This window comes from Camponotus vicinus, unplaced genomic scaffold (assembly GCF_025532165.1).
Source record: "Camponotus vicinus isolate PSW18456_S1 unplaced genomic scaffold, iyCamVici1.0 SCAF_3, whole genome shotgun sequence".
NCBI classification, from domain to species: domain Eukaryota; kingdom Metazoa; phylum Arthropoda; class Insecta; order Hymenoptera; family Formicidae; genus Camponotus; species Camponotus vicinus.
In genome coordinates, this window is record NW_028141967.1 from 21,979,396 (window position 1) to 21,992,725 (window position 13,330).

At 44.0% G+C, this 13,330-nt stretch overlaps 2 protein-coding genes across 2 annotated transcripts; one reads left to right on the top strand and one right to left on the bottom strand.

The window, feature by feature from the left end:
* Positions 1 to 2,747: 2,747 nt before the first annotated feature.
* Positions 2,748 to 10,493, top strand: Nord (neuron derived neurotrophic factor nord). Its single transcript, XM_083095594.1, has 7 exons — positions 2,748 to 3,181; positions 7,000 to 7,130; positions 7,556 to 7,862; positions 7,991 to 8,231; positions 8,495 to 8,728; positions 8,854 to 9,009; positions 9,265 to 10,493. Exons 1-7 carry the CDS (start codon positions 2,910 to 2,912, stop codon positions 9,631 to 9,633), a joined length of 1,710 nt encoding a protein of 569 aa, XP_082951720.1. The 5' UTR covers positions 2,748 to 2,909; the 3' UTR covers positions 9,634 to 10,493.
* On the bottom strand, positions 9,839 to 13,215 carry Smyda-5 (SET and MYND domain containing, arthropod-specific, member 5). The gene is made up of 4 exons (XM_083095595.1): positions 12,438 to 13,215; positions 11,833 to 12,207; positions 11,383 to 11,718; positions 9,839 to 11,199 (listed from the first exon to the last, which is right to left on the bottom strand). Exons 1-4 carry the CDS (start codon positions 12,863 to 12,865, stop codon positions 10,884 to 10,886), a joined length of 1,455 nt encoding a protein of 484 aa, XP_082951721.1. The 5' UTR covers positions 12,866 to 13,215; the 3' UTR covers positions 9,839 to 10,883.
* Positions 13,216 to 13,330: the final 115 nt, after the last annotated feature.

Genomic DNA, 13,330 nt, shown 5'->3' on the forward strand with positions numbered 1-13,330 from the left:
GAGAAACACGTGCGAGATGTTCCAGACGGTGTTAAATTTAGAAATTTCGCACGACAGCATTAGTCACGACGATCTTTGTTCCTCATTTTGCGGTTAGAAGTCTCGCATTTCACTGTTTTCTAGCCTGCAGTGATCTTTAATTTTCGGGACCAATGATTGAAAAGTTCGCTCTCGTTTCGATCCTGCTGTGATATTTGCATGCAAGAAGCAAATCTAATGCAAATAATATTTTATTTCTAGTGATTTCATTATTTTAATATTTTCGTCATTAGAACATTTAAATTAAAAAAATCAATCCTATGCGAATTTACATGAAAAAGAGCAATTATAATTGTACTATTTAATTAACTTTATGTATGCACTAATTACAATAAAAATTTACGAAATTAATAACAACTTTATGTATTATTTTCATGCAAGAAAAAGTTTATCAAACTCGTTGGAAAAAATAAAGTACTATAATTTAATATTATTATTAGATATACTCTCTCTCTTGACATGTATATAATATAACATTTGTAAGAATCGATGTATTTAGCGATGTATTAGTGCCTAATATTTATATTGCTCGTGAATATATTTTTTATTTCACGCAGAATCGGCTAGCGAGCCAGCGTAGGGCTGTGCATTCGATGGAAATTTATGCGTGAGACCCGCCTCCTCTTTCTCCTCGCAGAGGCCGAGAGAATTCGGTCGATGTATGCGGACGCCAAGTCTCGCAAACCCCATCTGGGCCCTTTACGAGCATCCGATTGCCTCCCTTTCGTCCGCAAGTCGACAACGGTATACGAGAATCGTAGCTTGTTGGACACACAGGAACCGCCAATATGCCAGAGTGTGTATGCGTGTGATCTCGGAAACTTTTAAAATAGATCTAAAACTAATCAACCTGACGGAACAGGCCCTTGGCCCGTTGCTAAAATATAAACGATCTCGCTTAACAATGGGGCTGGGTGTTTATTTCGCGCGCACTTTATAATTAGATATATAATTAATATAATAAGATAAAAATGTGCGAAATTTCTAATATAGATAGATGTGGAGAGTAGAATAGAAATTATCTAATATAGTGGAGCAATTTTTTTACGCTATAATTATTGTAGCGGGGAAAAATTTCTTGGAGAAAAAAAAAGAGAGAGCTAGTATATTTTCTACACTTGACAATATAATCAGCAGCTTCTGCGGAAACAATGTTTCGTTAACGCGCTGTGACGGATTGCCCGTTGATCTGTGACCCTGCCAAAGAAATAAGCGAAAAATCCTTTCCTCTCTATTGCATTTTCTTTTCTTTTCTTTCCTTTTTTTTCTTTTTTGACGTTCGATAAGCAACGCCGTTTTTGGAAGCGAGCCGTTTGCGTTACGAAGCGGCCATCGTACCGCGGCGTCCCGCGGGTCCGGGCCCGGGCGGGCCCGCAAAAATGACTGCCAAAAAAGGCTCAACTTCATGAAGTCGAACCGTCACTCATCGCGGCCAATTGGCTTCCACAACGCAACAATGTAACGCGATGTGTGCATAACGATGCCCCGCTCGCGCGCACATACACCCGTACGCGCCGAGTGCGTGTGCGTGTGCGGCCCGCGCCGAGATCGAACGGCGCAAGCACGTGGTGCGTGCACACGTGTGCGTATACGCATGATTCGCATGCATTTACATATATATATATATATATATATATATATATATATATAAACACACACACACGTACGTCGTTACACACCACCCTCCCCCCTTCCCGCACTCGGGGCCCGCACGGGAGTAAAGGTTTTACCGATGGCGTACGCCCATACGCACGTAGCATGTAGGCAGAGGTTCCCACACCGCAGGCCATGATTTATTGGCCTGCCACTCGCCAGACCTGCTGTCATCATCGTCCCATGGTTGGTCCATGATACAGCGCGCCGTGCCGTATATAACTTCCCTCTATGCACGATCTTCGCGTCATATCGGCTCCTTCTTTCCTCGCGCCCCGTTGATACAGGAAGGCCGTTCGCCGCGTTCGGCCCCCTCTAGTCCGTCTACCTTGTTTTACCTTAACCAGCCGATACCCACCGCCCGTATTGAAGCCGACAATCACCTTCTTTCTCTCGAAGGCTTCTCCCCGGCGTGGGTGGGAGGTGCGAATTTCGCAAACTCGATCTGGATATCGTTATCGCGCGTTCCCAGTTTATACGATCAATTTTGTTCTTCGCAGGGCATAGTGGCATGTATGAAGATATTAAAACATAATTTTCACAAGTAAAATAATTAGAAAGAAATAGATGAATGGCATTTAATTAAAACTCGAAGCTAAAAAACGTGTGCATATTTAACTTGAATACATCATTAGCTAATAAATAATATAAAAAAATAAAACAAAGAAATATTAATAAATAAAAATATTTCGAGATCTAAATTTTATATTTCGTTTAAGTGACCTTTCTTAAATAAGAAGGAAGAAAGATGTGCGAAGTAAACTCGCTCGATTCGTGTGAACAGTCATAGACTATCGTCTAAAACGTAAAACGACAATGCGAACGCATTATTACGAGCGTTTCGCCGCGGGAATTAGGGTCACCCACATACGCGACCGCGAGCGAGGAGGTCGCGAGGGGGTAACAAGTTCGCTACACGAGATATCAGACGAAAGACGAGGGGGCGCGATGCGAATAAAGGAAGCAGAGAGGGGAAGGAGGGTTCTTCCCAGAACACGGGGGGCGAACGCGAGGTCGTCCGATTAGGAAGCGAGAGGGGTTACTTCGTTTCGTCGGCCGCCGGCGGCGGCGGCGGCGGCGACGGCAGTCCGCTCGCTCGTTCGGCACACAGTCGAACTCCTTCGCCACTGGACGACGGACGTCGCCGTCGTCGTCGCCGTCGTCACTGTCCAGATCGTGAGATCGAGGGGTGCAAGGGACCATCGCTGGCGCGCATCATGTCGTGCATCATGATCGGCATCCTGATGATACTCGCGTCGATCGCGCGCAGCTGCGCCGGTTGCCCTTTCTGTGCCAGGCAACAGCCTTCCGAGCAGCAGCAGCAGCAGCAGCAACAGCAGCAGCAACAGCAACAACTGTACCGGACGATCGGCAGCCCGAGACCGTTCGGCGCCGACAAGCCGACCCGCGTCCAGGAGTTCAACCGGACCGGCGTCTTACATCCCGAGTACCAGATACCGGCGACCATCAGGCCCGGCAACGTGTCTCAGTGAGTATTTAGTAGATTGTCGTAGATTCATGCCGAGGCTTCTTCTCACGATTGCGAGACGTCGTCATCCGCGACGATGCTAGTTGGACCGATAGCGCAGCGAGAATTGATACCGCCTGTATCGTTTCATTGGCGACGGTGTCGATTCCTCGTCCAGCCGCATTTGATTATCCGAGATGACTACTGGTATGTTTAGTCCGGATAATTATTATACCGCACTGTTGCGATTATCAGATTATCGTCTGCACGAGTGCTCCATTGCTTCCATGTAATTTTCATTGCAAATTTAATAGATTTTCTCTTTATTTCTGGAAAGGATCGAATTTATCGAAACTAGAAGGTATAGATATAGTTTTGACATTATCATTAATCTTCGTCGAGAAAATCTACTATGTGTTATAAACTTGGCACAAGACACTACTATGCTTCTTTTTGATGTTATTATTATGTAAAATTACATATTGCTTCAAATATGCATAACATAATTCAACAATTTATTAAATTTTTCCAATCCATTTCAATTATATTTTATTATTTTATCTAGCTTTAAGAAAATTGTTTGTATTTTTATCTCATTTTTATCTTTATTATCATTTTGTAAGATAAAATTGCGCGCAAACAATTTGTGCCGTGATATTTCAAATTAGAATGCATTCAAATTATGTATTATAATCCATGATACATTAAGAATATAATTGGCATCTAAAATTAAAAAAATGCCGAGGAATTTTTTTCACGATAGTCGCGGATTTGCGATAAAATCGCTTTTCGTTTACAAATTTCGAGCGGCAAAATTAGCAAGCGCAATTCTAGCGCAAGCGTGCTGCATGCGTATGCCTGTGCGTAGTCGACGCGAAGTATTTAAACAACTATTTTGAGTGCGTAAATTGTTTGCTCGATACGCACAACGGAGAGAATCGCGAACGTTTACACTAACGTCACGCACCCCGTGCCACGTTTCGTCAACCACGACGAACCGACGCTCGTTCACGTAATTTGATGCACACATTTTGCGTACGCATGCGACTCGATACATTCGACCCACATCGCGTACAGAGAGACCGGCTATAGCCAATATTTTCGTTCACTCGCAAGTGAATGAATACAGCGAGATGTAACATCGCACGCGGAAAAGGCAGATGAGGGCCGTTGACGAGCGTCATAAAAATCACTTCTATTTCCACGAGTAATTCGCTCTATATATAATGGTTCAAGGAATTTTTTTTTTAGTTTTACAGCTCTATTTCTCCTTCTAATTCGCGCGAACGCCGGAAGTTTTAATAATTACTTTTCATGATAGCCGTTGAATAGGATTGGAGGACAAGCGGAATGTTAATTGAACGGTAATAGAATGAATAATGAAATCGTTTGAGACTCATTCTTGCTCATTTTAATTTACTTTACGAATTCTCTTAATTGAAAGATATCAGTTATTGTTTATACAGTTAATCGAAATTTTGCTCGAAATTTCCTGATGATGAGAAAAAATTAAAATTGTCGATTGTTGCACGCGCGATGAAGTCGGACGCTAAAATTTTACCCTTCCGTTATTGTCCTCTTGTATCCCTTTACACCCTTACAATATGCACCGGCGTCTAATGGTCCGATCCGTCGCGACGCTACGCGTCATAAAATCCTTCTATCAGATGGTTTCCACGAAACTCTGACTAAAGTCGAGGTACAGAATTACATGCGCTCTTCTCTCGGAGGTTACAAATTTCCAATTTTACGAAGAACAGGCATTTAGGTTCAATCTTTCGCTTATGAAGGTTTTTGGAGCCTGAAGAAATACGCTAAAACCTAATGGACATGATACTCTTCTCGATACATTCGTATCCTGATAAATGATGGTCAGACTGAGATATGATTCTACTTTGCAAAACATCATCGAAAAATATTCTACAAATTCATTCTCGAGTTATTTAACAAGTTTGAAAAGGGCAATTTTTTATGCGTGTCCTTTTGAAAAATTGTGAAAAAAAATATCTCGTAACGTTTAATTATTTTAATAATTACAATTTAGCATAGGAACACTTTTTGCACGGATAAATAATAATTTGTCTCAAAGGATGGCAGAGAGATAATTTATCTGTCAGCGCAAACAATAAAGCTACATTTGTCGAATTATTAATAGAAAACGTTTTCTGGATCCTCATACTTCGAATGTTTGCACGTGTGCAAATTTGCTACACGAAGACCACGATACTTCCTACGTCGTTGATACCACGTGCCGCGGATTCTGTTGGTAAATTATGTGTTTTACATTTTGTTAGAAGTGGTGATTTCAGAGTCAATTTATTTTTGCGATTTTCAAGATGTTCATTATGTAAAAATCATCTTCCACGAGCGTAGATCAAATAACTTTGAAAGCGTTAAGTTTGAAAGAAATATTTCAAGTCTTCTTTTCATTTCTCGCACAAAGATTTTTCAGTCCTCTATAACTTGAAAAAACGATCGTTACCATATTTTTTATATTTGAAAACAGTTATTATAATATTTGTTGTATTCTAAATTTAACATAGACCCGATGACAGAGATATGATCAATTGCAATTCAACTTTCAACTTCACTTTAACGGCGGTCATCGATGCTATCATGGTTCTTGCGATGTGTCCACCATCCACAGGGTCGCTCGTTTCGCGGATCGCACGCTAGAATAGGGAAGAGCGTGGCCACGTGCCGTGAAGCGCCCTACCTATCTCGGTCCCGACTTTCCACGAAATTCGCGGCAGAAAGCCGCGACAAGGAGGACAGAGACATCGGGCTGAGGGGAAGAAGAAGAAGAGGAAGAAGAAGAGAGAATAGACCGTCTAACAGGATCAATTCGGAGCTCTCCCCGCCTCTCCTTCTCTATTTCTTTCTCTCTTTCGCGGACGACTCGACGATGCTGTATTTAGACCACGGGGGTCGTGGCTGCGCGACCCCAGACGCCGCGACGCCGGCATTGTGCCCCGACGCTAATTTTACAATAGCTGTCTCACACACCGCCAGACGCGCCAACGAGAGGAGCACGTGTGATGGCTGCAGCAACGTCTCGGCGTTCCTCGCAAACGACAACGAAGACGACGAAGACGACGACGACGACGACGACGACGACGACGCTTTGGAAGCTAACGGGTTGAGTCGCGCGCGTTGTCGACATCGACGTAAAAGAGAGACAAAAAAGAGCGTCTCCGACCAGACGCACGAAGGAGAAAGAGAGAAAGAGAGAGCGGGGGCGGTACAGGATGAGCGCGGCATCGTCGAGGCGTAAAGTTAATCGGTGTAACTTTCGAAAGAAGAGAGAAAAGATTGAGTGACCGAGGAGGGTGGGGTCGGAAAGTAATATCGTATCAGTTCGATCTCAAATATTGTGACTAAATATAACGGCACGATGGATGCGGAGTATAATGCGTATGCGTGTACACGTATGTTGCGTGACTTCAAGACTTGCGGCGACTACCAGGTAATTATGTCGATTACACGGTCTCCATCGGATTAAAGTTGCCGATCGACGCCGATTATGATAACGAGAGGTTTGCTCCGGGTTAAAGCCGATAAATCGGTGGCGATTTTTGCGCTTCGCGACACGTGCGGAATGCGGCATCCGCCAAGTCCGAGTCATCTTGGCCGATCTCGGCGAGTTCTCTCTGTACCGGTGATAAAGATATTAAAAATGAAGTGACTTCCGCGACGATACTCCGAGAGGATTCACGTCGCGCATGCCGTTACACCGATCGTATTATACGTATGCAATATCGCGCTTCATTCGACGTTTGCGTACGCTCAACGTGCCGCGAACACCAATATCAAACTGGATGCAGATGAAATTCTTGCAGGTTCTATTACCTGAGCCCACGGGAAGGCCCGCCTCTCACGTTACTCGTTAGCCCGTGCAGCGGCCCGATATCTTGGACGGTCAGTTACGTGGAGCCGCCCGAAAATGATCAGGAAGCGGAAGGAGTAAAGTGTACGGTGAAATTCTGCTCATTCTTATAATAACTGGAAGGATATGATAAAGAGCCAGCGGCGCTCGACGTTATTTTGTCGTTATTAACACACTACTTATCCGCATCTCGTCCATCATCTTCGTCTCTTTACATGACTCGACATGACATCCTTTTTCTATTTTTCTATTTTTTTAAAAGTTTCTTCCATATTTTCAATTTATTATATGTGATTTAAATTGATGTAAAGTATTTTAATTGTTGCGATAATCTGCGAAAAACGATGAAAAATAATTTCCAAAAAAAATCTAATTTAACTTGACAAATATCTACCTTGGAAAATATTGCTTACGATCGCGTCGCGGATGAGACGAAGCTCGAATAATCGAGCGCCCCTGCAAACCCCTTGTTGATCGATCGAATGATTCCGAATCAATTTACCATGTAGCGCAAACGCGGTGGCCCGTGAAGACTCTGAAGCCGGGCTCGCCTCTCTTCACGTACGTGGGCGCGGACGACCAAAATTTCACGATACCAAAGACACGGGCCGGTCTTTACTGGTTCGAGATCAAGTCCGTGGAGTCCGCGAGCAACGTCTCGACGGAACCTGGCACGGTGCTCCTGTACGCGACGTCCAGCGCCCTGGACTACGTACCAGGTGTGCTGTACGCGAGCGAGAAGGAGCACCGACATCGCTCGCTGAGGTTTCAGCAGCGGCGCAGTAAACGACGCCTGACGATATCCTGGAACAAAAGGTATCGATCTCTTTCAGCTTCATTCTGATGCAAAGACGCGTGATGAGATAAGAATGCATCTTGCGCAATCTTGGTACAAGATTGACTCGTGCGTTGATGATTTCGAGACGGAACATTTGTTTTTACAGCCACGTAGATCCTCATCTCTCAAACTACTGTTTAGCTGTCACTTCGGGCTCGCAGCCGCATCCGTCGACGCTCTGCGCCGCGCAGAACGTTCTAAAAGTTCATCCGCACTCGGCTTCAAGAACCGCCTCGAAGGAACATCATCACCGAGGCATCCCGGAAGGTCTGCACTGCGTGCGACAGACCAAGCTGACGCTTCATAGAATGAGATACGACACTACGTACAACTTTACTTTATACGTGGTTGGTATCTTGAATCAATCATTTGTGAAATTGCGCGATCGGTTTTGACAGAAGCAAAGTATACTCGAGAGAAATATTTTTCCAGTTTTCGTTTTGATTCTCACGCGAGAATAAAAAATGATCGCATAAATATTATTAATTTCTCCAATTAACAATTTTTTTTTTATAGAGCAAATTTTACTTTTCTGTAAAAATTAAATTTAATCGTATTACGCTATATTTCGCGTGTCGTTAAGTTGTGAAAAAATGTATATTCGACACAGGTAAACACCCGGAATAACGTTTCAAATCGGGTCGCCATCGACTCAATCAGATTCAAAAAGACGCCGGAGCTGACGTTACGTACCGGTCATTATACTACCGCCAATCTACGAAAAACAGACGGTTTCGTCAATTTCCGTTACCGCCCGCCGGACAACACCTCGAGCACCTTTCACATACTTCCCTGCGGCGGAGGCATCGTGAAGGCGAAATTGAGCGGACAAGGAATATTGCGGGTAAAAATTACGGAAAGAGCGATCAGATGTGACCAATGATAGAACAGCTGATCGCTCATTGATCGAAATGCTTTAGCGCGACGTCGTTGACATTTATATAAGTGCATATTTCGTATGATCGATAGGAAAAAGAGGTGGTTGGATATGCCTCATTACGCGTCCCTCCTCTACCTCCCGGTAAGACGTACACGTTACGTATATCGACCACACCGCAGGAACTAGTTCGAGTATCCACGATAAAAGTGCTAGCCACACAGGAGTCATCGACCATTTATCCGCAAGTACGTTACGAACTAGATACACAAATTTCCTTTTGTATATATTAACGAGCGTGAGAAAGTCTTCTGTGTGTGTTTTGTTCTCTATTTTCTTTCCATGCTTTCTAATGTCGCGGAACTAATGACTTTCCAGATGAAGATACATCCAAATATCGTTCTTTAAAAATTTACAATAATATCCAACATGAAATCGCATCATCGAATTGAAATCGAATCTCCAAATCTTATCGAAAGTACAAATTCGCATTCTGGACGCAGATACCATCTAGAAGCCCGCCGCGCGAGTACCGATCCCTGAGGACCTGCCACGAGGTGACGATAGGCGTGGAACCGGCCGGCGCCGCGAAGTACTGCATCCTGGTGAAGGAGCTGCGGAGTTCCTCGTCCCTGACCAGTGTCACGACTGTGCCTGATCAGTGCGGACTCCATCGGCGCAGGCGGTCTGAATACACGTTCGAGGTGTGCGAGGAGAAGCCTAGCCCTCCGAAGGATCGCGCGCTGCCGTTCACCTTGAGGAGGCTGCAGCCTGGCAAGGCCTACCTCCTGCAGATCACGGCGCAACTCAAGGGCCAGTCCTTGTCCTATCCGCTGCTGGGTGTGCGCACGCGACGTTCCTGCGTAACGTAATCCACGTGACTCCTGTCAAGCGAGTACTATATAATAGCGACGCGATGATAATCCACCGTCGGTGAGTCCAGGGTCAACTTATTTTCATTAAACAGTAATATGAAAAGAGACAGCCGTTCGCGCGATATTTCGAGAATCGAGGTATATCGTAAATCGTTTATTTTGATAACGATGCTCGACCTGAATTATATAAATCTAATATTAAAGTGGATGTCACGTTGAAATATTTATATCCTTCAAAATTGTTCCTTAACAAAATGTAAGTACAAATATGTGCGACTATACGTTATAAAGTTTCAAAAACTAAAGTTTTTGGTCGATAAATATATCTCTTTCGCATTAGTTTATCTTGCTGTTAAATTCGATCGCCAACCAGACGTGAGACATTGTAACAGATCAACGAATAAATATAACACGGAAGAATTACTTCCGGATTTCGTTCGCATTTCATGTGGCACAGTCATCTAGTCTAGATTTTACGACAATGTATGTACAATCAGCACCCGCGGCAAACGCGGAGCGACCATAAGATACACATGTACATCATCAACGTATATTTTGATATTTACGTAACACGTGTATGTACATTCTTTGCATAATTATAAGCCTTTTTATACGTACACCTTTATCCTAAATAAGTACATTAAATATTTTTGCCACTTTTATGGCTACCTGTGTATCTGTGAATATAAATTACACACTCGAAATCGAGAAGACGAATAAATAAATTTAGACAAGTAATGACAAGTGATATTATTCACGCAATATTATGTAACGCGTGCATGATTTTTTTCGCATATTTTTAATAAAAATCCTTTCTCACTCGACGCTTTGTTCGAATAATAAAATTATAACTACTAGAGTCTCGGACAAATCTGCTCTCACTCCCGCTTGTTCCCGCTAACGAGACTGAATTCTTGATACGAATATTATCGAGAGCACTGTTATCGAGAATATACCGGGATTTCGAGTTCTGATGCTCGCATCTTAGATGGACTGGGGAAAAGTCTTCCCTATTAATTCCATTCGCAACACGCTGTATCGTCTTGACTTCGCCAGGAATCAAAAGATCTATCCCGAGTCCCGAGTTACCGAAAGGTCTCGATTTCCGTCATAGCAGGTAGTCTTTATCTCATCCCCATTCTATCCATTTGCGAGTCTGACCGAGACACATGGCAAGGATTGTCGAGACCGAGCGGAAATAAAACGATATTTGTCCGCCTCTAATAACTACCTCCGTTCCTCTATCATTACGAGGAGCAGAGTTCCATTTCGACAAGTCTGAGAAGTTTCTGGCCAGCCGAATCCGGTGGTTCCGTCTTCAACAGCGAGGCTGCTCTGGAGAGATGAGCTTGTCTGTCTTCGCCAGGACACGACGCGAGCTCTCGCAGAGTAACGGCTGTATAAAGCACCAAACGCGCACCGTGCGGATCCAATCGGGTTACCGTATCCAAGATGAGCTTACATAATTCCAACTTTCGTGGATCATTCGACGGCAATAGTTGTATCAGCGAATGGCTCACGGATATGCAATGTTGATGACCGGGATGTAACAAGACTGTTAGCCTAAAATGAATAAGTTAATTTAATTATCACATACTATATTAATTATTACATAAAAAATTTATATGTATCAATGCTTGTTTTACAATTTTTAAAAAATTTATACAACTTAATTACTCATTAAATATTAATATGTTTTTAATTAAGGATTTTAATGTCATAGAGAATGACAGATGTTACTTTTACCGTGATAGAAGATCGGACAAAGTATGCTCGGTTGCCTGCTTCATAATCCCCGTGACTTCTTCCTCTAATCTATCTATCAACTGCGCGACTTCCGAGAACGTCACTATCCCCGGACATACGTTGCAGGACCAGTCGGTGTTTGAATTCAAAGGATCGTTTGGTAACATGAGTCCATTTTTGCAAGGACATTTTAGAGTGCCTAAATGCGTGCCCAATTCGGTCGGATCGGCGCAACGTTTGCATCGACAAGCAAAGTATTTCGTGGCAAGGAGATGTTCTCGTCTGATCCTAGTGGACCAAAGCGCGTGCGTGTACATGATACTCAAGTGTTCCCCTCTGAAAATAATTTTGATTTGATGAAGATAATAATAAACTTTAAGGATAACAATAATAAAAATATAAAGAAGGAGATGTGATTTTTTAAGGAACCGAATAAAGATATATACGTACTTTTTAATGGACGTGACAGCGTACACCGTGATACGCGGTCTGCCTTTATCGTCGATGCGGAAGCTGTGTCGCGTGTTCGCCATACAAGAGTGCTCCAGAAGGGACGCGTTCTCGTAAATTGCCATCGAGCCTTCCGGTGGCATGGTCTCCAACGCGTTCACATCGATCAGCCCACAAATCTTGGGCAAAACGTCCTGGCAGTCGAACGCCATCAAGAGCGGCCCGAGATGCTGACTTATGCTCGTCACTTCGTCGTGAGCGTCCGTGCCGGGTCCCCGCGAGCCCTCGTGACTCTGCAGATTCGCCAAGGACGTCCAGCGTTTCGACTTTGTGCGCCACAGTATCAGCATACGAATCACCAGAAGAACTTCGCATCTGCGGGCGTAGAGTCATGAATCGCGAAGTTAACGACGGAACGAAGACAAGTGTGACTTGAGAAACGCTCGCGTCTTTAGGAGAGGACGCGTCTAACGTTTCACGACGAGAGATCGCGATGTAAAAATCGCGATTAAATAAATTTCCCCAGCCTTGTTAAACATTTCGCTAATTAAGGCTCGAACGGTTTAAAACTTATTTGCCTGGATCTGTCGGGACACGCGATATACCTGGGAATGATTCTAGCGCGCGCAAGAAGAGCGCACTCCGACTCGTGCCTCTTTTTATCGGACAGTCCCTCGCAATCGGATCTGCAAGCGGGCCAGCGACACACGCCGCATCTCATGTCGATGTCATCGTTGCACCGTTTGCCGCAGCCGACGCAGAGCCGCTGTGTCGCGTGTATCGACGGTCCCCAGACCAGGGGAGCTTCCGACAGGATCGCGTCTCCGGGTGCCAGGTCCCTGGTCGCCAGCAAGTATCGTCCGAGATCGGCATCGCGACCGATCTCCCAGGCGATGCACGCGGATCTATGACGCGGCCAGTCCCGGGACTGATGCGACTTGTCGCAGTAAAACTCGCGTCTGCAGTTGCCGCACTTCAACGTGGCGTTTTTACCGCACACCGGACACACCCCATGACTCGGAGCGATTTCCATGCTCGATTAATTCCCTGAGATTATTAGCGAAGGTTGATAAAATTTCATTTAATTTAGGTCTTAATCTACTCAATCTTCTAAAATCTGATCCGATTCAATGAATTTAGAATTGGAAATTAAACCGGAAAAGAGTGTGTATCAAAGATGTATCTCGTACGTCACTTTGCACTATTGAATTTTTTTGCTGCTTTATTAATGTATTTAATATACTGCTATATTTTTAATTCGAGAAAGATGCTGAAGCAAGTATCGGACTGTCGAAATTATGTTATCCACTCATTCAAAATTGGAATTACAGAAACATCGTGCACTGGCCGCTAACTTTATCGCACTGAACAGCAGACATTTGTGCTACGGCGGCTACGTTTAATTATAGGCCGGACGTATACGTTACTATTTTAAGGCAAAGGACAGGGAGATCTATGTATTGATGCATATAAATCGCGCGAACACATAATTCACATA